This window comes from Daldinia caldariorum, assembly GCF_022478825.1.
Source record: "Daldinia caldariorum strain CBS 122874 unplaced genomic scaffold F4812scaffold_1, whole genome shotgun sequence".
NCBI lineage: Eukaryota > Fungi > Ascomycota > Sordariomycetes > Xylariales > Hypoxylaceae > Daldinia > Daldinia caldariorum.
In genome coordinates this window covers 1382207-1404372 of record NW_025953037.1, presented here as the reverse complement: position 1 = coordinate 1404372, position 22166 = coordinate 1382207, and the positions used below count along the sequence as shown (strand labels likewise).

The 22166-nt window shown below is 48.4% G+C and overlaps 8 protein-coding genes across 8 annotated transcripts; 1 reads left to right on the top strand and 7 right to left on the bottom strand.

The window, feature by feature from the left end:
• Window positions 1-248: 248 nt before the first annotated feature.
• Window positions 249-2779, top strand: F4812DRAFT_409178 (FAS1 domain-containing protein). The gene is made up of 3 exons (XM_047932421.1): window positions 249-610; window positions 864-1642; window positions 1729-2779. Exons 2-3 carry the CDS (start codon window positions 914-916, stop codon window positions 2506-2508), a joined length of 1509 nt encoding a protein of 502 aa, XP_047794822.1. The 5' UTR covers window positions 249-610; window positions 864-913; the 3' UTR covers window positions 2509-2779.
• A 128-nt stretch (window positions 2780-2907) lies between these two features.
• F4812DRAFT_454319 (uncharacterized protein) lies at window positions 2908-4623 on the bottom strand (the record flags this gene model as incomplete). The annotated part of the gene is made up of 2 exons (XM_047936627.1): window positions 2908-4263; window positions 4390-4623. 2 exons carry the CDS (start codon window positions 4621-4623, stop codon window positions 2908-2910), a joined length of 1590 nt encoding a protein of 529 aa, XP_047794821.1.
• A 955-nt stretch (window positions 4624-5578) lies between these two features.
• Window positions 5579-7006, bottom strand: F4812DRAFT_454318 (Pal1-domain-containing protein; the record flags this gene model as incomplete). Its single annotated transcript, XM_047936626.1, has 3 exons — window positions 5579-6366; window positions 6423-6858; window positions 6959-7006. 3 exons carry the CDS (start codon window positions 7004-7006, stop codon window positions 5579-5581), a joined length of 1272 nt encoding a protein of 423 aa, XP_047794820.1.
• Window positions 7007-10893: 3887 nt separating this feature from the next.
• Window positions 10894-12471, bottom strand: F4812DRAFT_409164 (oxidoreductase). The gene is made up of 4 exons (XM_047932420.1): window positions 11857-12471; window positions 11382-11766; window positions 11169-11264; window positions 10894-11086 (listed from the first exon to the last, which is right to left on the bottom strand). The coding sequence occupies exons 1-4, from the start codon at window positions 12082-12084 to the stop codon at window positions 11019-11021; spliced, it is 777 nt and encodes a 258-aa protein (XP_047794819.1). The 5' UTR covers window positions 12085-12471; the 3' UTR covers window positions 10894-11018.
• A 582-nt stretch (window positions 12472-13053) lies between these two features.
• F4812DRAFT_409162 (malate synthase, glyoxysomal) lies at window positions 13054-15465 on the bottom strand. The gene is made up of 4 exons (XM_047932419.1): window positions 14624-15465; window positions 13807-14542; window positions 13483-13725; window positions 13054-13387 (listed from the first exon to the last, which is right to left on the bottom strand). Exons 1-4 carry the CDS (start codon window positions 14982-14984, stop codon window positions 13099-13101), a joined length of 1629 nt encoding a protein of 542 aa, XP_047794818.1. The 5' UTR covers window positions 14985-15465; the 3' UTR covers window positions 13054-13098.
• A 1147-nt stretch (window positions 15466-16612) lies between these two features.
• Window positions 16613-19583, bottom strand: F4812DRAFT_464625 (uncharacterized protein; the record flags this gene model as incomplete). Its single annotated transcript, XM_047938360.1, has 2 exons — window positions 16613-18307; window positions 18384-19583. 2 exons carry the CDS (start codon window positions 19581-19583, stop codon window positions 17288-17290), a joined length of 2220 nt encoding a protein of 739 aa, XP_047794817.1. The 3' UTR covers window positions 16613-17287.
• Window positions 19584-19678: 95 nt separating this feature from the next.
• On the bottom strand, window positions 19679-20343 carry F4812DRAFT_15404 (uncharacterized protein). Its single transcript, XM_047929745.1, has 2 exons — window positions 20246-20343; window positions 19679-20195 (listed from the first exon to the last, which is right to left on the bottom strand). The coding sequence occupies exons 1-2, from the start codon at window positions 20250-20252 to the stop codon at window positions 19774-19776; spliced, it is 429 nt and encodes a 142-aa protein (XP_047794816.1). The 5' UTR covers window positions 20253-20343; the 3' UTR covers window positions 19679-19773.
• F4812DRAFT_15481 (FabD/lysophospholipase-like protein) lies at window positions 20280-21631 on the bottom strand. The gene is made up of 3 exons (XM_047929752.1): window positions 21288-21631; window positions 20983-21225; window positions 20280-20934 (listed from the first exon to the last, which is right to left on the bottom strand). The coding sequence occupies exons 1-3, from the start codon at window positions 21476-21478 to the stop codon at window positions 20436-20438; spliced, it is 933 nt and encodes a 310-aa protein (XP_047794815.1). The 5' UTR covers window positions 21479-21631; the 3' UTR covers window positions 20280-20435.
• Between the last annotated feature and the right edge of the window lie 535 nt (window positions 21632-22166).

Genomic DNA, 22166 nt, shown 5'->3' with positions numbered 1-22166 from the left:
TACCCAAGATTAGTTGCGGCTATGTTTATCAAATAGCGAAGTCTTCGCTTGTTTGGACAACTCTGTTAAGATTGTCCAATCAGGACTCAACATTCGGAACTTAGTACCCAGAACGTAGAGAGTGTGAAGCTTCAACCAATAGTATTGATTCTACAGTGGAGTTCAACATATAAGAGGTACCTAACAAGGGGGATAAAAGGCAATATTTGGCTAAGACACAAGCGAACACTTAGGTATACCTACTTGATATTCAAGCCACCGCCTAAAAAATATATCTAACCTAAACGACGTCTAATCGGGAAACGGGATCCTTAACTGACCGATCCCCTTAACTCCGCAGCAAGGATACGAAAGCTCTTGTCCTAGTCGGCCAGGCTTAGTACTGGCTGCCTGTCTGGACCCGATAGACCTTTCGACGAGAACCAATGAGATTCAACCCGCAGAAACGCAATACGTAAGGCGTCTTCCAGCCAGCAATTATGACGCCAACACAAGGAGAAATCACCTTACGCCGCAATACGATGATTGCGCAACCTCTGACGAGCGTCTTGAGGCGCCCTAGCTAAAAGCAGCCCTACCCCCAATGGAGCAAGGTAATTGGATACAGTAGGTAGGTATTTGAATAGAGAAGTCTGTTACTGCTTATGCTTATTCCTCCTCTTCTTTTTCTTCTTTCTTACCACCCCTGGACCCTAATTGCACGATCAATTTGGGACTCTTTGTATCTCACCCGCTCCTCCGTACGAGCTTGACGTCAAGAGCCGTCAGAGATCCATTGTAGTGGGAAGTGGAAAGACATCAATTTATAACCCCCCGAGGCTCCCGAGCCAGACATAATAATAATAATTTTCCCACTTCCGTAGATTCCGAACCTCCTAATTGCCTCTCTAAGTAGAGCCATTCGTCTCCCAAGATGAGATATTCAACTGCTTTATTGCCCCTCGTGGCTACGGCCGCCGCATTCGTCATCCCGGACGAAGCTGCTGCTCAGCAGCTCGTCCTCGACACTGAGCAGCAACAGCAGGCAGAGAAGCCCGTGTCGTCAGGGTGGGACCACGTCCACGGCCTTAATGACTTCCTCTCGTCTGCGGAGAACACTTTCGAGACTGCGCTAGATGTTCTAGAGGAGCAGGCTAGCAAGATAAGCAGCTCGCTCCCCAAAGTGGGGTTTGAAGTTGGATCCGAGATTACCGACTTCCTCGCGCCGTCCGACTACTCCGTGTCTGGGCACGGACACGGCCACGGCCATGGAGTTGCCACCAACCTAACAGTATACCAGGCCATTAAGACCTCGAACTACACCAAGAAGTTCGCAGCGCTGCTCGATGACCACCCGGACTTAATTGAGAAGCTTAACAGTACTTCGACCAACGTTACCGCCTTCGTCCCCTTAGATCGCGCCTTCGAAAAGATCCCCCACCATGACAAGGACCACAAGCCGCCTAAGGAGTTTCTCGAGAAGCTGATCAAGTACCACGTCGTGCCCGATTTCTACCCCGCCGGCCGCGTGCTCGTCCACCATACTATCCCAACGGCTCTCGAGGAGGAGGCGTTGGGCGGACGACCTCAGCGGCTACGTGTTAGTGTCGGGCTCTTCGGCGTGAAGTTGAACTTCTACAGCAAGGTCGTCTACGCAAACCTAGTACGTGCACACCCCACCCCCCCCTTCCTTCCCCCTCCCCAATTCCAAACCCCTCACTAACGCATCTCCCCCCTCCTTCAATCTAGCACACCACCAACGGCGTCATCCACGGCGTCGACAGCATCCTCGTGCCCCCACCGCCCGCCAAGGCCCTCATCTCCCTCTTCCCGAGTAAATTCTCGACCCTAGAACTCGCCGCCGAGAAGACGGGCCTTAAGCACCACGGTGACGACCACGATCACGACGGCGAGGAGCACACGCTCACGGGCCTGACCGTCTTCGCCCCCACCAACACCGCCTTCCGCCGCCTCGGCCCCGCCGCCAACGCCTTCCTGTTCAACACCGACAAGGGCCTGCGCTACCTGCGCGCGCTGCTCGCGTACCACGTCGTGGCCAACGAGACCCTGTACTCGGACGCGTACTACGGGCCCGGCACAGCGGCTGCCGCCGCGTTCGCCGAGGCCGGTTTTGAAGGCAAGGATGCGGGAGATAGTAGTAGCGAGGAGGAGGAGGAGGAGGTAGGGACCAAGGGCGCCAGGCACTACCACCTGGACCTGCCGAGCCTGCTGGGCGACGCGCACCTCGCGGTGGACATCACGCGGTGGTTCGGGTTCATAACGATCAAGGTGAACGGGCGGGTGGTGGTGTCGATCCAGGACGCGCTGGCGCGGAACGGCGTGCTGCAGGTCGTGGACCACGTCCTGATCCCGCCGCACAATCGCCGCCACCACGGGGGTGCGTGGGAAGAGGGGGAAGGGGAGATTAGCGTGGAGGAGCTGGTAGAGAGGTTGGAGCCGTTTGTTAAGAAGGGTGATGATGAAGGGAAGGGTGGAGATGTTGCGGATGAGGGGGTTGGTGAGTTGTAAAGTGGGATGGGATGAGATGAGATGAGAGGAAGGTGAAAGATTGAGATGAACCCGGGCCTTGGAAGGGAAAATCCAGGTAGCATTATTCTCTCTGATGAGTATACGAATGGGAAAGGGGGAAAGCATGATGGCTTGGTAGAAACACCACTCAGAAAAGTGTATTAGAATAGGACTGGCAGGCAAGCGTGTATGAGGTATGCAGCATTACGCAAAACGAAAGCGACGTTCGTTAGATCTAGGATTCGCATGAATACAACGTAAAATAAGCTTACGAGGATTTGATCTGTGAAGCATTAGCTTGGAGTACCTTAGGTATTAAATCCCGTTATATGATTGATTGAGTGACTATTTGTCCATAAATACCTCTAGGTAACCACGCCGTATTTCATACGATCCTGTCTACCCGTTCAAAACGGCATCGACAAGCCTAACCTTCGAACGCACATCTACCGCACCCCAGCGCTGCTCTCTGCTCTTCCATATCCTCTTATTATCGCCACCACTACCACTACCATTACCATTACCACTACCACCGCTATCATCCTCTACCTTTACCTCAACCCCCACCTCATCAAGCAACACCTCCACAACCCAACACCACCTCACGCCCTCCTTCATCCCTACCCCCACCCCCCTCCCCAACGCCAACACATCCCCCCTCGTCCTCGGCACCCTCGAGCACATCAAGTGCACATCGACAAACTGCGCAAACGTCGCCCCGAAAGCCGGTTTCCCGCCTCTCCCGACGAAAACGGACCGGAGCGTCGGGTCTTGGGGCTTGTCTTTCGCCGAGGGGGTGTATGCGGAGGGAGGAGCAGCAGAAGCAGAAGCAGAAGCAGAAGGAGAAGGAGAAGTAGCGGTGGTGCTGTTAAGCAGCATGACGAGAGGACCCGCGGAAGAAGACGACCGCGCCAGGGACCGGAGATGAGAAGATAGTGAACGCAGGGAGTCGTGCGCGTGGGGCTTGTTGTCGGCGGAGCGGGTGAAGAGGTTGGCGAGGAGGGTGGAGAAGTGTGTTATTAGGATTAGGTCTGGGATGTGTGAGGGTATTTCTTGGTTGTTCGACAATATGGGATTTGGTGTTGTAGTAGTAGTAGTGGTGGTAGTGGTGGTTTGTAGGGCTGGTTCGATAGGAGGTGAAAGGGATGGAAGTAGTTTTGGAGGAGATTCTGGTGGTGGCAGTACAGACGACTGCTGCTCTGGTGGTCCTGGTGGTGACGATGATAGGCTTAGTTCTTCTTCGTCTTCACTGTCAGCAACTTCCATTCGCCATGTCTTCGGCGATGGCGATGGAGGAGCGTTATGGTTTACCGTCTTATTCCCCTCTTTTGCTGTTTTTGGACGAGGTGAATTCCACAGCTCAGCGCGAGAGACATTCCCCTTTCCTTCAGTAGCGGTCGTAGTAGGCGCTATCTCCGCTTCTTTCCCACCAGGAACAGCATTATTACCACCATCACCGTCATCGTGACCTCGAGCAGGCGGCGTCTCAAGCTCGCCCAGAACCTCCCACAAGCCCTCGACATCAAAAACCCTCGAGATAGAAATCCTCTCAAGACAGCGTCTCACCTCCGCGCTCACCACCTCCTGCTTCTGATTCGCCGTCGGGCCCAAGCGAACCCGCACCTGCGCCTTAACCACGTCTCTCAGCGTGGGCAGGATGGCCGCCGGCGTCAACGTCGTGACGATAGCTACTCTCTGCCTGTTCCCACCCTCGTCGTCAAGCACCAAAGTGTGCGCCACAGTCTGCAGTCCAACCTATCCACCGCCCCAACCATTATCAGTCATAATATAATTTCGATCATACGGGGGGAACTGGGGAAAACGTGTAACAGACTGAGTCTAGTTACCTGATATATTAGGTTAGGAGGTACCTAAACTTACCAGGAGTCCAAACTCGACATCCTCAGCGCTAACGCCCACAACGCACCCGCGCTCCAGCCCGCCTAGCAGGACCGCGTCGTCCACCTCGGCGCATCCCGTCTTTAACACCCGCCCGCGGCGGTTTAGACCCTCGCGGCGCGCCGACTCCATCTCGTAGAGCGTCACCCCAGATACTGGCTCCAGGAACGACGCCAGCGGGTCCCCGTTGGTGTTGGTGTTGGGGTCTTGGTCCATGTTTCCACGCGTCAACTCAAGAAGAAAAGAGTCACTACATTTCTTAGAGTCTTGTTAGGTTTGTTCAGTAGAGAATTTTGAAAGATGAAAAAATGAATGAAAATGAATAATTAGTAACTTGGAGGAGCTTATTAGCTCCATTCAATTTTAAAACTGTACAAGTCAGACATAGTTATCTAACATAGGTAAACATGCATATATATTCCAGGTTATAGAATAGGTACCTAGGTAGTTAGTGAGAATAATCAAACACTGGAAATACAGATTAATAACAAATTTAGAGTAGCACAAACATACATAAAGGTATTAGGTAGGTGTGGTCTATAAAAATATATTATGAAGGTTGCTCCGAAAAGTGGAGATACTTTACAACGAATGTCATAATCCTTAAGACAGCAATAATATTCCCGATAATCAGCGCAACCACCGCATAGTCAAAGCCTCGATTTGGCTCAATGCAATCTGCATCAATTTTTCGCATCCTGGGGGGATAGCCCGGCCATGTCTCCTCCCATCAACTATTCCGCCTTTGCCACTTCCACTAGTTATGCTCATAGAATACCTTATAGGTAGGCTTGCCCTACTCTCTCCCTTTAGGTATTTATTTAAGAGAACTCAAGAAACTACCTAACCTAACCTATCCTGACACAAAAGTCGAGGCCCATAGAGTGAGTGTCCATGTGTAGCTGACTGGCCCCTCATCAACAATAGCCTTCCTTATATCCCGCCTCCTTAACACTTCAACCTTGAATTTTCAAGTGGAAAAGTCAGAGGGCATATTCATCGTGAGCTTTGCTGCACTTCATGCGCTAAACTCGAAACGCAACGGAGCCCCGCCACCGCTCAAAATGTCTGAGAAGACAACCTCGACTCGAAGATGTAGCAGCTATGAATATCGATTACCTCATGAAAATATTTCTCAGAACTGAGGTACCTGCATTAACCTCCGTGAAATTTACATAGCTACACCGGGCGCGGGCGGAACGTCTCTGTTGGGGACATCTGGTCGTGGTCGTCGTCCTTTCAAGCTCCTCACACGCGACATAAACCCATTGCCTTGCTGTCTAGCCCCGTCTGGGGACTCCGACCCATCAGCAGTGCCTCGGCGCTCGAGGCTAGGCACCGGTGGCGTCGAGGGAGATGGCAAATCCGAATCTTTACGCTTGACGGAAATGTGCTCCTCTGCCCTGTCGAACTCGGCGAAGAAGGGGTTCCTTTCACCGGCGCTACCACTGGTGGGCATATCGCCTGTCCTGGGAGTGTAGCGGTCGCCATCCATGTTGAATTCGCGTGGCTCGCGAGGGGCGCGCTTGATGCTTCGGAAGCGCTGCACTACAGACTTCTTTCGCCCCAGTCCCTGCTCCAAGACTTCTTGCGCCGTCTCGGCCTGGGTGCGCTGGATCGCAGAACGGGTAGCCGGGGTGCCTTCCAAAAATGTTGAAGAACCAAGTCCGAGCGTCTCTTCGCCAACAACAAATTCGTTCGCCTGTTTCGGATCAAAGAGGGCGGGCTCGCTCTTGCTTCCTGCAGACCTCTCCTTAGCAACGCTACCATACATGGTAGAAGCGTCGTGAGGCTCCTGGCCCATGAACTGCAAATGATCAGGCCTCTTATTCAAGGGACCCGTGCCTCCAATAGAATTGTTGGCAGAGTCTTTAGCAAATGCTTGCATCGGCGCACGACGACTACCCTTACGATTTCGGTGCGGGTTGCATGCATCAAAAGGACCATCGTGGTGAAATACTAAGCAAGGTTGGTCAGTAGGTGGGTTGAGATTAGTTGGTACCATAATCACTTACATCCTGTTCCGTAAATGCTCGTGGCATCGAGTTGATCGATAATATCGATTTTTCGGCCGGTTCGCGGTTTGTCCTTGCCTTCGCGATGGCGTCGCTCACGTTCCTTGCGTCGAAGCTCACGTGCTTTCTTTTCCTCCTCTGTCAACGGCTTCTCTATCATTGAGGAATCGCTGTTGCGACGAGGGCGATGATCTCCCTGCTTTCTATTGGGGGAGGTGTTGAGAGCTCTCTCCCCTCCGTTCGAAACGCTGTGCATTCGGCGAGACCTCAAAGCTTCTTCTTGCGACTGCGTGGGCCTGTGAGATGAGGAAGGTGGCGCACCGCGACCACGGGGAGGATTGTTTTCGCCTCGCGGTCCGGGAGGACGATTTGCCGGTCGGCCAGGAGCCGGTCGTGATTTCGCATCTCTACTACCATCGTCAAGAGTTAAGTTGTCCTACAAATGCAAATATAGATATTAGCAAATCTGCTTGTAGTTTGTAATTAGGTAGACAGTAATACTGCCAGCGACCATTTGTGCATGGAAGGCAACTTACAAATAGATCTTCGGCAGTGAAAGACTTGCGATCCTTAGATGATGCCATAGTGTCGGATGAAGTTGCAGTCGCAGAACTGGTAGATGGTAGATCAAGGAAAGGATTTCTCGAAGTTGGTCGGGGAGGAGGGTCATCAAATGGAGAACGAGGAGGGGAGACAAGACTGTTAGGCGAGGCCGCACGGTTGCGAAAGGGGTTGTTTGAGGAAAGATTAAGCGTCAGGTTAGACGACTGGGTGGATTGGGTGGATTGGCGATTATCATCATACAGACCTAGTGAAGGGAACAAACAGAAAGAGATGATTAGCTTGGTTCGCTTCACTGCAGGTTCGCTATAATTGGGGGGAGGAAGGGGGGGAGTAACCAGTAATGGCCAGTGGTGGTCAGTGATGGTTAGTGATGACAGTGATAGGCAATTGTGAAACAACAAATCTCTACAAATGAAACAGGTACAGACGGCCTGTCCCATAAAGTGGACCACAACCAACTTGCACCTTGAAACTCTCTCCTTTTAATCGTAGGAGAATAATATAGAAGAGAATAATATAATAATAAGAATAGGATTGATATTGATGCAAGAAAAAAAAAGGAGGGGGTGAAGGGATGGAAAGGGGAGGGCGGATCTTAAGGCATCACCATCATCATCGCATTATCTTGCTTGCTTTCTTTTACTTACCTAGTAGGTCTGCCGATTGACTGGACATGGTGTTTGAATTTCCTTGTTTTTTTTTCGTCCTTATAATTTTGTCTGGTTGCAGATTTCCGTATCTCGCAGGGAATATTTTACCCCTTGACCGTGATCAAGGTTTAGAAATACCTCTCACAGTCGCTGATTGACAAGATTTTTACTCTTGTCAACCAATAAGTTGGCTCGGTTAGGGGTTCGAAAATCGACTTGTGCGATAACGCAACCCGGACTCTGCAGGAAGCTTTGGCGTAGGTGATGCGTCAGGGGTTTGGAAGAGATGGATAAACGATCTTCAGGGAGATAGGGAGATAGTGAGATGGTGGAATATTCGCCAAGTTTGATCGTGACGAAGCGATGACGCTTTACTATTTGCTTGAAACGTGACGCGGCGCGGCGCCTTCGGGAATAATAAAAGATTAATAAGATACCTCCAATCGAATTGATAGGTAGAGCTAGGTTTTAAGTAGGACGTAAAAGTAGGAAAAATGCGATAGACGCTGAAAGTGAAAGGCGAACAAGGTGCTTGGTTGGTGGTTGGTAGTTGGTAGTTGGTAGTAGTGGTCACCTTCGTGGGTCGAACGGATAAGTGCGGTGGAAAACGATTTTAGATGTTTGTTACGGAAACGCGCGTTAGGGTGTTCTGCTCATGCAAGGAACCTAGACGGAAAAGCGAGTAGAAGAAAACCACCGCGGTCGTCTAGATGTTTTTTTTAGTACTAAAATACGACGAGGGCAAGTCAGGTCAGGTCGTAGGTTCTCGATTTCCTTGCTTCCTTGCTGCCTTGTTGCACCAAGTATATTTTTCGAAGTCTAAACTTGCAGCTCGAAAGCTTGGGGCAATGCGGGAGAGGAGGTACGAGGTTGTGTTACCGTCGGTAGTTGGTAAATAATCGATTAAATGTTGTCGGTCTTCTTTCCTTTCGAGGATCGGGTGACGAGATTTTCCTTGGTTTAGCTCCTTAGCTTAGCATTTCTCCTCTCTCTTTTTTTTTTCTTCTTTTCTGTTCCCGTTCCTGTTCTAAGATCCCCCCTTTACTCCCGGTCGATTCGCGATCCAAGACCCCTATTAAACTAAGGGACAGGTACTAAAAAAAATAAGTGGAAGCGTTAAGTGGAAAAGGTACTGTATCTTGCTGTGGGCTCTAATTGATTTATGATGGGGTGGTTTTTGTCCTGGCTCCTTTCTGTCAGGATGACAAGGGGAACGTCGGTTGGAGATCGCCGAAACAGAAGCCAAGCGGGGCGCTTCAACTTCGTCTTACAACTTATCCGGCCCGTATTAATAATGGGTATTGCCTATTGACGTCTTTTTGTTGAAGAAGGAAAAGAATGCAGGCAAAAAGAGGAAGATTGCAATTCAATAGGTACAACCCAAACTCGGAAAAGGACAAAAAAGAGCTTCATCAATTGAGTTTGAGGAGGTGTGGGCTAACCTTATATTATTTTACAACGTTATCGAAATGAGGTTAGTGGTATTTGTTAAAGAGCAACAGATGCGCCGTAGCTACCGCGGTATCCCAGGTACCTAATGTATGACCGGAAGCACTAAAATGGAATAGCCAAGATGAATTTAGTTTAATAGAATGTACCCAACCTGCTAACGCATGTACGTAATATTAAAGTACCTCCTCCAGTACAGTAGAAGGCGCTAGGCAAACACAGTAAAGCTGGTAAGGACCTACCTAAAAGGGCACTGTAAGCACTGTAACTTACCTATTACAACCTGTAACTCGTATCGATATCTCAGCAATCCTTCAGGACACACATAACATAGGTAATATAAGAGATAATATTGCTTCACAGTTCGATCGGGATGAATTAGTGTAAAGGAGCGCAGCGTTCCGTAGTCCAAGTCAGTTGGAGCGGCAGGCGGCAAGCGACGAGCGGTGGCAGGACATTACACAGGTAGTATAATGCGCATTGACAAAGTTGTCTCTAGCTATGGCTATTCTTCCATGAAATTGCTACCTAAATTACCAAGCATTTTTCTGGGTACCAATACAGTTCGTATCTACATAGGTAGTAATCCTCTTTTTTTTATAATCATGTAAGGCACCTGACAAGCAATACATTAGGTCATTTAATAGGTAGATCAGACATTAATAAGCTTAATAGCTTAATACTAGGCATGTGCACTATCATAGGTATAATAATAGTAATATAGATATATTAGGTACCCAAGCCAAGGTAAGAATTGGCTTCCATAATGAGTTCGACCTTTAACCGATATTCCTCCTGGCTCCAACGGCACATCCTATGAGTTCTTACGTTAGAAAGTCTTACCTATTTTATACATTACGAACATAATACATAATAGACGAATAAACCAATAGTAGGTATCGAACCACGTGTATTTAATTTCTAACACTCTACTTCGAATATTTGAGGTAAGAAGGAAAAAAATAACAAGAGGCGATTCGTTTTATCCCAAGGGCGCATTTACCCCTGGCATCTACATTACAGGTATGTACCTAACCTAAATACCTGGTAATAATACACTAGGTATCGCACGTGTAGCACCACCCATAACCCACTGGCAATCTACGGACAAACCCGCATATTATGTGTGCATGTCTATACCTAATGTACAATTCGGCAAATATTAAAAATGCAAGGTTAACAATCGATCTAATACATTAGGTAATTATACTTATGTGTTAATTGCCTTAGTTACTTAAAGCTTCGTTCTGGCTTATTATTTTAGTAGTTGACACTTTGTCCCTTGGGCTCCAATTAGTAGCCTTGGCTCGAGACGGGGCCCCTTTTTTCATATGAAGTTTGCCCATGCCCATTTAAACGCGCATGGAAGCTACGCTACATGGTACCTTACTTTTCTCCCTCCTCCTCTTAGCCTGTCTCTGCCTTGTCTGCCTTTGTAGCCGAGAGAGATTTCCCCCCCACATCGCTCGAATTTAATTCCTTGGCATATCTGTGGGGTAGTCCTGCCTCTTGCCCATCTGCTAAACGCCGATCCCCTTCTCTTTACCGTTGCCCCCTTTTTTTGTCCACGCAACCTACTACTATGTATAGTACAGGTCACAGGAACATCGGAGTTACTAGTCAGAATGGCGTCAAAACGCGCGTATTCCACTACCAAGTATTCGCTGAAATGGTTGGTGGAATGTAAAATGGCGTTGGACACTTATTGTGACGGTATTCTGCTAGTGTAAAATGTTGGGCTGTATTAAATTACACCTACTACTCCATAGTACTATCATGAAGCTGAAGTAGCGATCAAGAGGATGATCAAAAAAAAGTTTTATTCTCTCATCTTTGAGTTTAACCTCAAAAGGCTTAATCACTTGATCGACCAAGAAAGCGTGCGCATCGATATCAACGAACCCCCCCTTCCCTTTTCCCCGAAGCTTTCGCATTACCAAGGCAATTTCAGAGGGGTCTCAAGATTCTTCCCAAGCACCATCTCGGCCATGCCAATATCTCCTGTCAATTGCACAGAATGTCAGCGGCAGATAAAATCAAATCAAATAAAAGTTGGTAATGATGGGGGGGAGAGGGCCCTTACGTGGTCCACGAGGCGCCCAGTATTCCCCAGACTTGCTAAGATCTAGCGTCTCTGCCCACTCCGCGAGACTCTTCGCGGCCACCTCAGGAGTTACGGCTGAAATAAGTAAAAAAATTAATCACATGTCTGAATTAGCCCCCTCACTCTCTCCCCTTACCTCCGGGTTCAGGTTAGGTCAGGTCAGGTCAGGTCAGGTCAGGGTACATAACTTACCGCCGCCCTCGTCCCAGTGCTTGTCGAACCCGACGCCTCTGGTCATCTCGGTGCGCATGAAGCCCGGGTGGACGATACTAACCACGACCCCCTTGTCCTTGAGGTCGATGCTCAGGAGCTTCCCGACCATGTTTAGCGCGGCTTTGCTCGCGTGGTGCGCGTAGTTCCCGCCGCCCTCCTTCTCGTGCCGGAGCGTGATGCTCCCCGCCTCGCTCGACACCAGGACCACCTTGGACCCGGCTTTGAGGCGGTTGTCGCGCGCGAGGCGGTGCACGATAAAGACCGGCGCGATCGAACTCGTCGTGTACATGGTTAGCTCGTCGTTCCAGTTGGGCCCGCCGGACTCGGAGAAGTCTTCGGTCATGAATCGTCCGGCGTTGATGATCTGGAAGTAAAGTAGTAAAGTTGGTTAGTTACTTAGGTAGGTACCTGAAGTATATGATTCCGCAGAAAGTAACGTAGGTATGTAACTTACTACAATGTCTAGAGGCTTTTCTCCCTTAAGCTGGTTCGAGAGGTTGTCTCCGACATTCTGGTTGGTAAGGTCGATTCCGGAGAGCCACTTGACGCTATCCGGGAATCCGTCCGGTGTAGCCTCGGATCGTGTAGTTGCATACGTCATGGTGTCGGGGTTCGAAGCATACTCTTTCACTAATGCGGCCCCTAGGCCTCTGGTAGCGCCTACTACGAGTACGGAAGACATTTTCTTTTAGGAATTAAATAAAATAATAAAAAGTGAAAAGGAATAGGATCGAATAGGAGTTGTGTTATTGTGATACTGAGCGACGATATGTGTTTGAGTTTCTGTCGTGTCTCACAAAACGTTACCGTTGACGAAGAAAAGTCTCAGAGTCTCATAGCACGCCATTGATGGTGAGTTGATGACGTCACCTCCGATGTGTACGATAATTTGTTGCAGATTAGCAGTACTTGCTTTTTGTCTCTTATGGAGGCTGGTATTTACCAAGTATAACTTTCATCCACCAGATGAATTAATATAGAAAGAATTGTGTTACGTACCTGGTACCTAGATACTATTGAATCCTGAGGAATAAGAATAGTGAATACCTACATATATACCTTATATACCTAGTTCGTATATATAATTCATAAAACTTAGAATGAGATGCTTTATAAACGTAAACATTTATTAATACCTAAATTAAAGACTTGTGATATAATAATAATAAAGTAAGGAAATCTTGAGCACCTATGGTTATCTAGTCTACGCCAGAATCATTCCCATCGACACAGGACTCAAACGTAAAGCACCTGACCCAATGACAACATGAAGCCTCATTCATATTTCCTCCAAGCTCGCGAGAATATCTCTTCGCAGCTACCTCACGAGGACAGCAACTCATACACCAGGAAGCAGGAGCTATAAAACATCCTGGACACCTAACCTGTATTATACCAGCATTCACAATGCACAGGTCATAGTCGCAAGCAAACGCGCAAATTACATTTCCTTCACATCTCGTCTTAGTCATGATAATAGCATACATACCTCCTAACCTAGGTACGAGACGCCACTCCCGTCCCGCCCCTTGACAACGTTATACGATACTATACGTTGCTCTTTTCTCTCCCTTTCTCTCCCTCTCTCTCTCTCGTACTTTTCATACCTACACACCTTATATCCTCATTACCTTGAGGCTTATATCGGCCCCTCTCCTCCTCCTCCTCCTCCTCCTCCCAGCACGCAGCTCACATCTCACAGCTTACTAGCGGGCGCCGCGTTCCCCACGGAGGTGATCTCGTCGTACAGCAGGCTGGTGAGGAAGTCGGCGTAGTCCTCGCCCGTGACCTGGCCCGCGAAGTACTGCGACGCGAGGGCGAACTTGTTGCCCGGGGGCGCCTTGGCCGCCAGCTGGTCCGTCTGCTCCTTGAGCAGCTTCAGCGCGTACTCCTTGTCCACCTTCTTGCCCTCCGCCGTCGTCACCCCGTGCCGCACCCACTGCCAGAGCTGTGATCGCGACACTTCGGCCGTGGCTGCGTCCTCCCTGTTTTTTTGTGAGGGTAGAAGTTAGTGTACGTACTTCTAAGGTTGTAGGTGGTTGGGGTAGGAGGGGGGGGAGGGGAGGGGGGATTCACTCACATGAGGTAGTTGATAGGCACGCAACCAACGCCGCGGATCCAAGCCTCCATGTATCCCAGACCAATTCCCAAATTCTTCCGGATTCCGCCCTCGGTAACCTTGCCGGGCACATTCATGTTGAGCAGGTCATTGCGGCCGATCTTAACGTCCTCCCGTCGCCGGAACAGCTGGTTCGGCGTCGGCATGTGCTTGTTGAAGATCTCGGAAGCGATGGACGCCAGAGCCGGGTGCGCTACCCATGTGCTGGAACGAGATACAAATGTCAGCTAAGTTCTATTCGTAAGGGAGGAAAAAGAATATAAGGAGAGGGATAAGAGCACGTACCCGTCGTGGCCGGCGCGCACCTCCCGCAGCTTATCAGCTCGCACGCCCTCCATCGCCCTCTCATTCGCCTCCTTGTCTTCCTTAATGGGGATCTGAGCCGCCATGCCGCCCATGGCGTGCACGCCTCGCTTGTGGCACGTCTGAATCAGCAGATTGACGTACGCGTCCATGAACGGGACCGTCATGGTGACGGCGTCGCGGTCGGGCAGGACGAAGGAGCTGTTCAGCCGGAACTTCTTGATGGTGCTGAAGATGTAGTCCCAGCGGCCGCAGTTGAGCCCGGAGCTGTGTTCGCGGAGCTCGTAGATGATCTCGTCCATCTCGAAGGCGGCTAGGATCGTCTCGATGAGCACGGTACCGCGGATCGTGCCGCGCGGGATGCCGATCGTGTCCTGGGCCAGGTTGAACACGTCATTCCACAGGCGTGCCTCGAGGTGCGACTCTATCTTGGGCAGGTAGAAGTACGGCCCGAAGCCTTGCTTGATGGACTCGCGCGCGTTGTGGAAGAAGTACAGGCCGAAGTCGAATAGGGAGCCCGAGATCGGCTCTCCGTCTACTGTGACGTGCTTCTCCTCGAGGTGCCATCCTCGCGGCCGCACGATCAGCGTGGGCAGCACGCGGTCTGTTCGTAGCTTGTACTCTTTGGGGCCCAGCTTAAAGTCGACCTGTCGCCTCACGCCGTCGTACAGATTGACTTGGCCGTTGATTATGTTGTCCCACGTCGGGGCGTTCGAATCTATTGTCATTTGTGTTAGTCAATTCACTAGCCAATGGATCCTCACCTCTTGACATCATCACTATTTCTGCTGCTACTCACCTTCAAAATCCGCCATATAAGTCCATACATCCGAGTTCAGCGCGTTTACTACCATCTTTCGATCGGTAGGGCCCGTGATCTCTACCCTGCGGTCGACGAGACCCGGGGCCGGTGGCGCGCCTCTCCATGTCGGGTTTTCACGGATGTGTTTTGTCTCGGGCAGGAAGTCCGGCAGGTTGCCTCTGTCGATCTCAGCTTGACGTGCGGCGCGGCGCTCTAGGAGAGCTTTGCGTGTGCCATTGAAGGATCGGTGAAGTAGTGCTAGGAAAGCCAATGCCTGCGGCGTCAAGATCTTCTTATGTTCCGGCAGCACAGTGCCAGAGATGGTGACGCCTTGCAGGATGCTGTCGGTAGTCGCCATGGTGTTATAGTTAGATGTTCACTTAAGTGAGGAGATGACGATTGCAAGTTCCACTCCGCTGTGATGTTATAATTAACTGCCTCTAATCCCTCCTCTTGATGGTGAGGCTCGTTGTAGTTGATAAGACCAAGTATGTAATGAAGCCGGAACCGGAGCTGGTAGGGTATATATTGATCAAGTTAAGAAATAGTTATAAAAGAGCTAGATGGAGCACGAAGAAAAGCCGGTGCTAATATATAAATTCCTTTGTCTAGCCTGTTAGGTACGTGAAAGGATTAGCGGAAGTACGGCTACGAGGAAGACAGCAGCGGGTTTCCACGGTTATAAAGGAGTAGCGACGACAAGTTCAAGTTCGGGTAGGAGGCAGTGTTATAAGCCAAGGCATGCAACGGCTTTAAAGTCGAGAATCCCCTTGCTGAAGAGAGGGGTGTCCCGAACTTATGTACCTAAGATGAGATACTACATGGAGTCATAGCTTCTTACCTAGGTGCGTAGAACAACTATTATGACATGAGGTGAGTCAATAGTGAATAGGTTACTTTCCGACAATATTCGGCTGGAAGGAGGGTAAGTGACTGGTTACGCGATTCTGATGTAGCCGGTGGGAAGGGGGAGTAAATACCTAGGATATCCTATCTTAGGTACCTCCTACCAAGGTATAAAGCTTGTGAAAGTGTGGGGAAGAGATGTTACTTTGTTCTCGACTCCACGAGGTTGTCGATGTATAATACACTACAAAGGTGTACAACTTTTCTACTATCGGCGTGTTTGAAGTCTACCAGGTAAGTACTTCTTTGCACATAATAAAGTACCTAATACATAACGATATTACCTCCTAGGTATGTTAGGTAACAGATAGGTAATGTATCTACAACTACAGTCCGATCTCTTCACATGTAAAACCGGGGAAGCTCTAACCTTAAAGCTTTAACCCCGGTCTTTTTCGAGTACCACATTATATCATTGGCCCAGCATTCCCCAGCTTCTCTCCCCGCAGCCCAGTTAAAAACGGTAAGCTCAGCTAGCCAGCTACCTCAAAGCTAATTAGCAAAAGAGCGCTGATTGGTCCATTATGCCGTAAAGGGGGCAAAGTCCATCTGCCCGCCGCTCGTAAGGAACCGTTTTTTATCGTCAACTGGGATAGATTCTCAGTTCGTTGATCATGACGGCATCAATTTTGCAATTGCAAATATTATCTTATCTTCGTGCTCGAATTTACTTGTCGGAAGAGCTACATGTAAGTATTAGACGCTGCGATATCGCTTCTCAATCGCGTTCCTATTATCGGGGATATCTCGAAATGATAACATGCATTGCGTACCTAGTACCTAAAAAGAAAAGGAATAAATATGTACTTAGCTTTTGATAATTTTGATAATAACCAACCACCTCCATGACATTGTAGGTATCGAATTCCGAAGATACGGGACGGGTTCGATAGCAACGCCCATTGGACAGAATAAACGGGCGGCTAAGAAAGAGAGTGACGTAGTCCACCTGCAACTCCCGAAGTACCGAAACTGCGAATGCTCCCGCCTGCCGAGGTCGGATTACCAACCAATTCGAGGTTCCAGATTGCCTGAAGTTACCGAGAGTACCCGAACCGCAACATCAGGTAGCTACTACAGTGTGTACATACATAGTAAGAACTGCACCTAGCTAATGTAATATAGCTCCTTGAAATTATCGTCACATTGATACGCTCGTCCTTCGGTTACGTACTTACTCGATGCTACGGAGGTTCCAACGAGATATCTATTAGCTATAATAGAAAGAGGATCACTACATACCTCCTTACCCGCCGCAAATGCCGATTCGGAAAGCTACATATAGCGAAAGATCATCCGAAGGGGAAATCAAATTCGACCTAACGAGGGGGGCCGCAAGCTCTAGGTATCAGGAGTCATAAGCAACATCTACGACAATCAATATATGTCCCCATCGGTTGCTATAATATATGAAGGATGAACTGCTACATAAATCTATTCACCACGTTGTTTATATAAGTTCACTGTCAAGTCGCTCTCGATGATATAACATATCCTATGGCATTTATTTGATATCCCTCCCGACATACATCGATGAAGAAGAAAAGAAATGTAGGTAGGTGTCAGCCTAGACATATCACTTTCAAGTGCTTTCCGATTACCAATAATCAAGATACCCAGCTCAAAGCCACCAACTCCCAGTACATCTAACGCCATACCACCTTCGCCAAATATACCTGTAACCAGTAGAGAGGGTACTGCAAAATAAGAAATTTCCGTAACAACTTGAGCAACGGGATAAGACCGGAACAACAACTAGGGGTCGAACGTTTGAATATCAACACCTAAATCATCTTGCCCAAACAGCGCTCGCATTTGCTCTCCTTCCTGCGCGTACTCTTCCAAGCGCCGAGACGCTTCTGACAAATTTTCCCTGCTCGATAGAGTATCTTCATGATCCGGTCCAAGCGTTTCTTCTCGCCCCTCCGCTGCTCGTTGAAACATGTCCCTTGCACGTTCGTACAATTCTAGTCTCGCGAATGTGTATCCTAAGTATTCTGCGGTCAGGAGGGTATCCGAATTTTTTGGGCCGAGGACTTTCTCCTGTCCTTGTAATACCTTTCGGTACATGACTGCTGCCTCCCAATATCCTCCTTGATTGTACAAAACATGGCGTAGTACTAGCATACTGCTAAGAGTAGTTCTATGTTCTAGGCCGGATATTTTTTGCTGCCCGTTTACTACCTGTACAAGTATGTTTTCAGCATCTACATAGTATCTTTGAGAGTTGAGAACGCATCCTAGCATGTACATGCTATTGAGAGTATATTCATGCTCTTGGCCGAGTATTACTTGTCGTCCTTTTACTGTTCGCTGCAATATTTCTTTTGCCTCTGTGTCTTTATTCAGATCGTAAAGAGCACATCCTAGCATGTGCATGCTGTGGAGAGTCGATTCATGCTCCAGACCGAGTATTCTTTGCCGCCTTTCTGTGACCTGTTGGAACGTTTCCTGTGCTCGTATGTACTTGCTTTGACTGTAAAAGACCAGTCCTAAGCTGTGAAGACTAGCCAGAGTGTCAGCGTGGCTCTGGCCAAGTATTTTCTCTTGTCCTTCCACTGCTCGGGCATATGGCTCCTCTGCCTCTTGAAATTGACCCATCTTATAATAAATGTCGCCAATTTCATCCCATGTTGCGTATTTCAGCCTTACTTCGCGATCTCCAAACTTTTTTAATGCAGTATAAAAGACCTGTAAAGCTTTATTGAACTGTTCGACTCTTTGGTAGAAACTGCCAATTATCCACAGTGCATAAACAGGAACATTCTCGGCGTTCTTTAAAATGAGACGGAATATAAGCTCGAGTGGATCCGTCAAAGCCTTTGCTTGTTGGATGTGGTTGTAATCTTACTAACAAGTTGAGTTGCATCGGTGCCGCCAGAGCACTACTCTTCTTAAATGTTTCCATCACCATGGAGATTGTTTGGTCAATATTATTTGGTCCTTTGTGCAATACGAGGTCGGGTATAGAATCGTCATCATTTGATACGCTCCCAGTGGATTCAGCACCGCGAATATACATGAGTATATCGAGAATCATCTTATACTGACCTATTCGCTGATCGTTTTCGCTAAAGCTCCGATTAAGGATCTCAAGCTGCTCGCGTAGGTGGAACGAAATACTCTCAATGAACTTTTCCCTATTGCTATTCTTGAGCCACAGGTCGAACTCCTCAATCTCAAAGCCGGAAGACCCATCTTCCACATAATGCATAAAGAAATATTCAGCCCAAGATGAGAAGTTCTTAGAGTCCAGAAATGGCTCAGATTTGTCGACGGTGTCAGTGGAAGATTCTCTATACCTGTTGATGTGGTAAAGCAAGTTTTTGGATGCATATTCTAGAAATGGATGGATAGTGTATAGTGTTTGCAATTCGTCCTGGCCCTGCAGCGGGAAGCCGTAGTTACCAAACTCTAGGTAGTCGATGCAGGCCGAGACAAACAAGGAGTGGGATTCTTGTGGATCAATTCGAAGATCGATAATTTTGCGATCGCTTTCGCATAACCATTCGCTCTCTGGTCTTGTCAAAAATTCCTTGGCGGATATATGGACCAGGACAATAACCCCGTCAGTTATTTGTGTGCAACTTCCACAGGTATCGAGAACCTTCCCTACCATATCATCTATGAGATATGCTTCGAGTGGGCGTTCGTATGATGCTTTTGAATCAGCCTTGGAAACTAGGGCATATGCATACTGTAGTTCTCCAATCTTCAACGGCCGGCGGGCTCCTATAACAAATGCGAGAAGGCGTTTAGTAAATCTGAGACTGATATTATCTAGATCCTCCATGAGTTGTAAAAATAGGCGCTGGTAAGCCTTTTGTAGGCCATGGGGCAGATTATGCAATCTTTGAATAATTTCTGCTTTGGACGAAGGCCTACGAAGGTCATGAATCATGAGTTTTACCCAAAGGAACATGCCTTGAGAGCCGGTATGAAGAGTCTTGAATGCAAGGTCGCGAATCTCGGGAGTCTTGAGGGCTGCGGATTTATCTATCTCAGTATTGATATATGCGTCAATGTCAGGGTTGATTAAATCGGGAGTCATCTAAATCGCATAATTTTCTTGCTGTATTGGTTTAAGGACCTGCGTTCTTCCCAGGAGAACGGCGTGGGCATCTTTGTTGGCGTCGAGAAGGTCAAGGACTGGTCTCAAGATCTCTTCACCAGATTCTCTGGATTCGTCAACCCCGTCAATGATCCAGTATATAAGTCCTGGTGCAGATGTCGTAATCTTTTTAAAGACAGCCCATAAGTCGGAAGTTAAAGCTCTCGTCCGGGATCGACTCTTGTAAGATTTGTGACAAAAAGGACCGGGCCATGTCGTCTAAGCTTCGGCGACTGATATCCGCATCAGAGAAAGCGAAAAATAATACCCGGTGCCCATTACTTTTCAATGACTCCATGATCGAGGACGCTAGGACGGTTTTCCCACAACCGTGAGTGCCGTAGATACAGAGCAGACGACGGCCTGCGGTTAAAGGATCTGTCGAGGTATTATTCCACGCCAAGAACGTAGGGTGAGACCATACCCAGTCGCATGTTCCGTGCAACTTTTCCTGAAACTGGCTGTGGTAGATCATCTTCATATTCGATGGCTTGAGCCACGTATCGCATCTGAATTTCAGGTCTTGTCTGTCCGCCCGGGTTTTCTCCAACACTACGCAGTACTTAGCACGGTTCAATTTGGTGTAACCAAGAACGACATACTGGTCATAGAATAAGATAGTGGCGTTCTTGCGGTGATTATACGCAAGAGATCATTGTCCGGAATCTCTTTGCAAGGTTAACTGAGGAATGAGTATTTTACATAGAGCTTTCGATGTACATACTTTGCTTCAATTTCAAATTTTGAACGCAATCCCGTACTCGGAATCTTGGGGCTTGGTACTCGAGATAGTCATATGGTGCCTTGTTTTTCATATTCCGCCAATTCGACACCCTGTAGCCCTTGCTCAACATTGAAGCGGAAGTAACGCCTTTCATCGTAGTGTTGGCGCCAGTTAGAAACGAAGTCGTTTTCCGTTTTCTCTGTCTCCGTCGCAAGTTCTACTAGCGTCTGGGAAAGGAATTTCAAGATCCTTGACTTGATTGGCTTTTGTCCAGGGTTCCCAGTCCCGACCGAGACGAAGCACTTGACGAGAGGCTTTAGGTCTCCTGTATCGGGACACCAGATGTTCGAGGCTTCCCCTTCCACCTCTCTTACCGGATTATTTGCGCCCAAGGCACCATCGGCGAACTTGCGTGCTCCAATATTAACAGGGTCGAAAAAGGTCGTCGCGGCGGACGTCGCGAGTGCAGCGTCGGTAATAGTAACAGGAATATCGAGTTCACCTCGCATATTGTAACTCCTTAAGCGAACGATTGCCCTGTTCTCGTGCGCGATTGTGCAAACGAAACTGATCTCGTTAGAGCTTTGCCTCATCGTGCTGGTACCTAAGACTTACACTTTGCATTTACGACCGACCTGATCATTAAAGAGATCCGTCTCCTTAGACCCACGCCTAATAATTGCCTGTTTGATTGCGCTCTCAAGTTTCGCAGACTTGAACCGGGACTTAGTTTTACCTGTCAAACTGATTGGTAACCAACTCGCTTTCTTTTTAAAGATGGATTTTATAAGCTCGCTGTATACCGAGATGCATTCGTCGACATCCATTTCGAGCCGAGCGAGCATAATCGCAATCAGTCTACGATACTTCGTTAGTTGTGCCATTAGGGAATCAAAGTATGCCTGCTCACCCGCCCGTACTTGTACCGCCAATAAGATCGAATATGTCGCATGGCTTTACAGGAGGGAGACCGTCTAACCCACGCTCGTAGTTGTGTCATAATCCCCTTGAGGATGCATAGGGACGACAGCCCTCGGACCCCGCCGCCATCGAGGGATAATAGGCAGAGCCCATGCTTGTCAAGTTCAAATAGTTCGCTGTCTTGCTGCATGCCTGCTACTTATTTCATAGCATGACTTGTTGTACGGACGAAGACTTATCCTCGCAGGAGAAGACGCAGTAGAAGAGGTGAGGGGTATTATTGAAGATGAAAATATGCGACCGCCAGAGGTACCATTGTGACGAGCCTGCTGGAGGTCTATATTAAAGCTGAAAATGAGATGCGCCGGCGGTTAACCGAACCAATCGAGAAGATTTCTATGTGATCCAGCGTATAGAAACCTCAGCTCAGTCCAGCCACAGTTTCAGGGAAGGGTTAAATAATTGCCCAGCATGGTTTTCTAATTCGGTCCCGTGCGTTAGCTATCGACATGGTGGCCAGCGTACCAGACTTTCAGGACCAGTAAGAGGCTATCCAGACCCTGACAACACATTGAAAGAAGAGAATGAATTATGAAGCTATATGCAATGTAATGAATGGTCTCGGAAAAGTACTTTATTGCTGCCCGTTTCATGAATTAAGGCGCAGCACCTTTCGGGGTGTGACGATAATGATGATAATGCTGTTGTAGGAGTAAGACTTGAATTTACAAGGCTAGGTCGTTTATAAGGAGTACTTGTTATCTCACGTCAGGTACAAATAGGTACCTAAGGTAGGTTAATAGGATTATGTTAGGTAATTAGCAGGTAGGAGTTAGTAATACCTTCCAAGATGACGGGAATATGATTAACTCTACCTA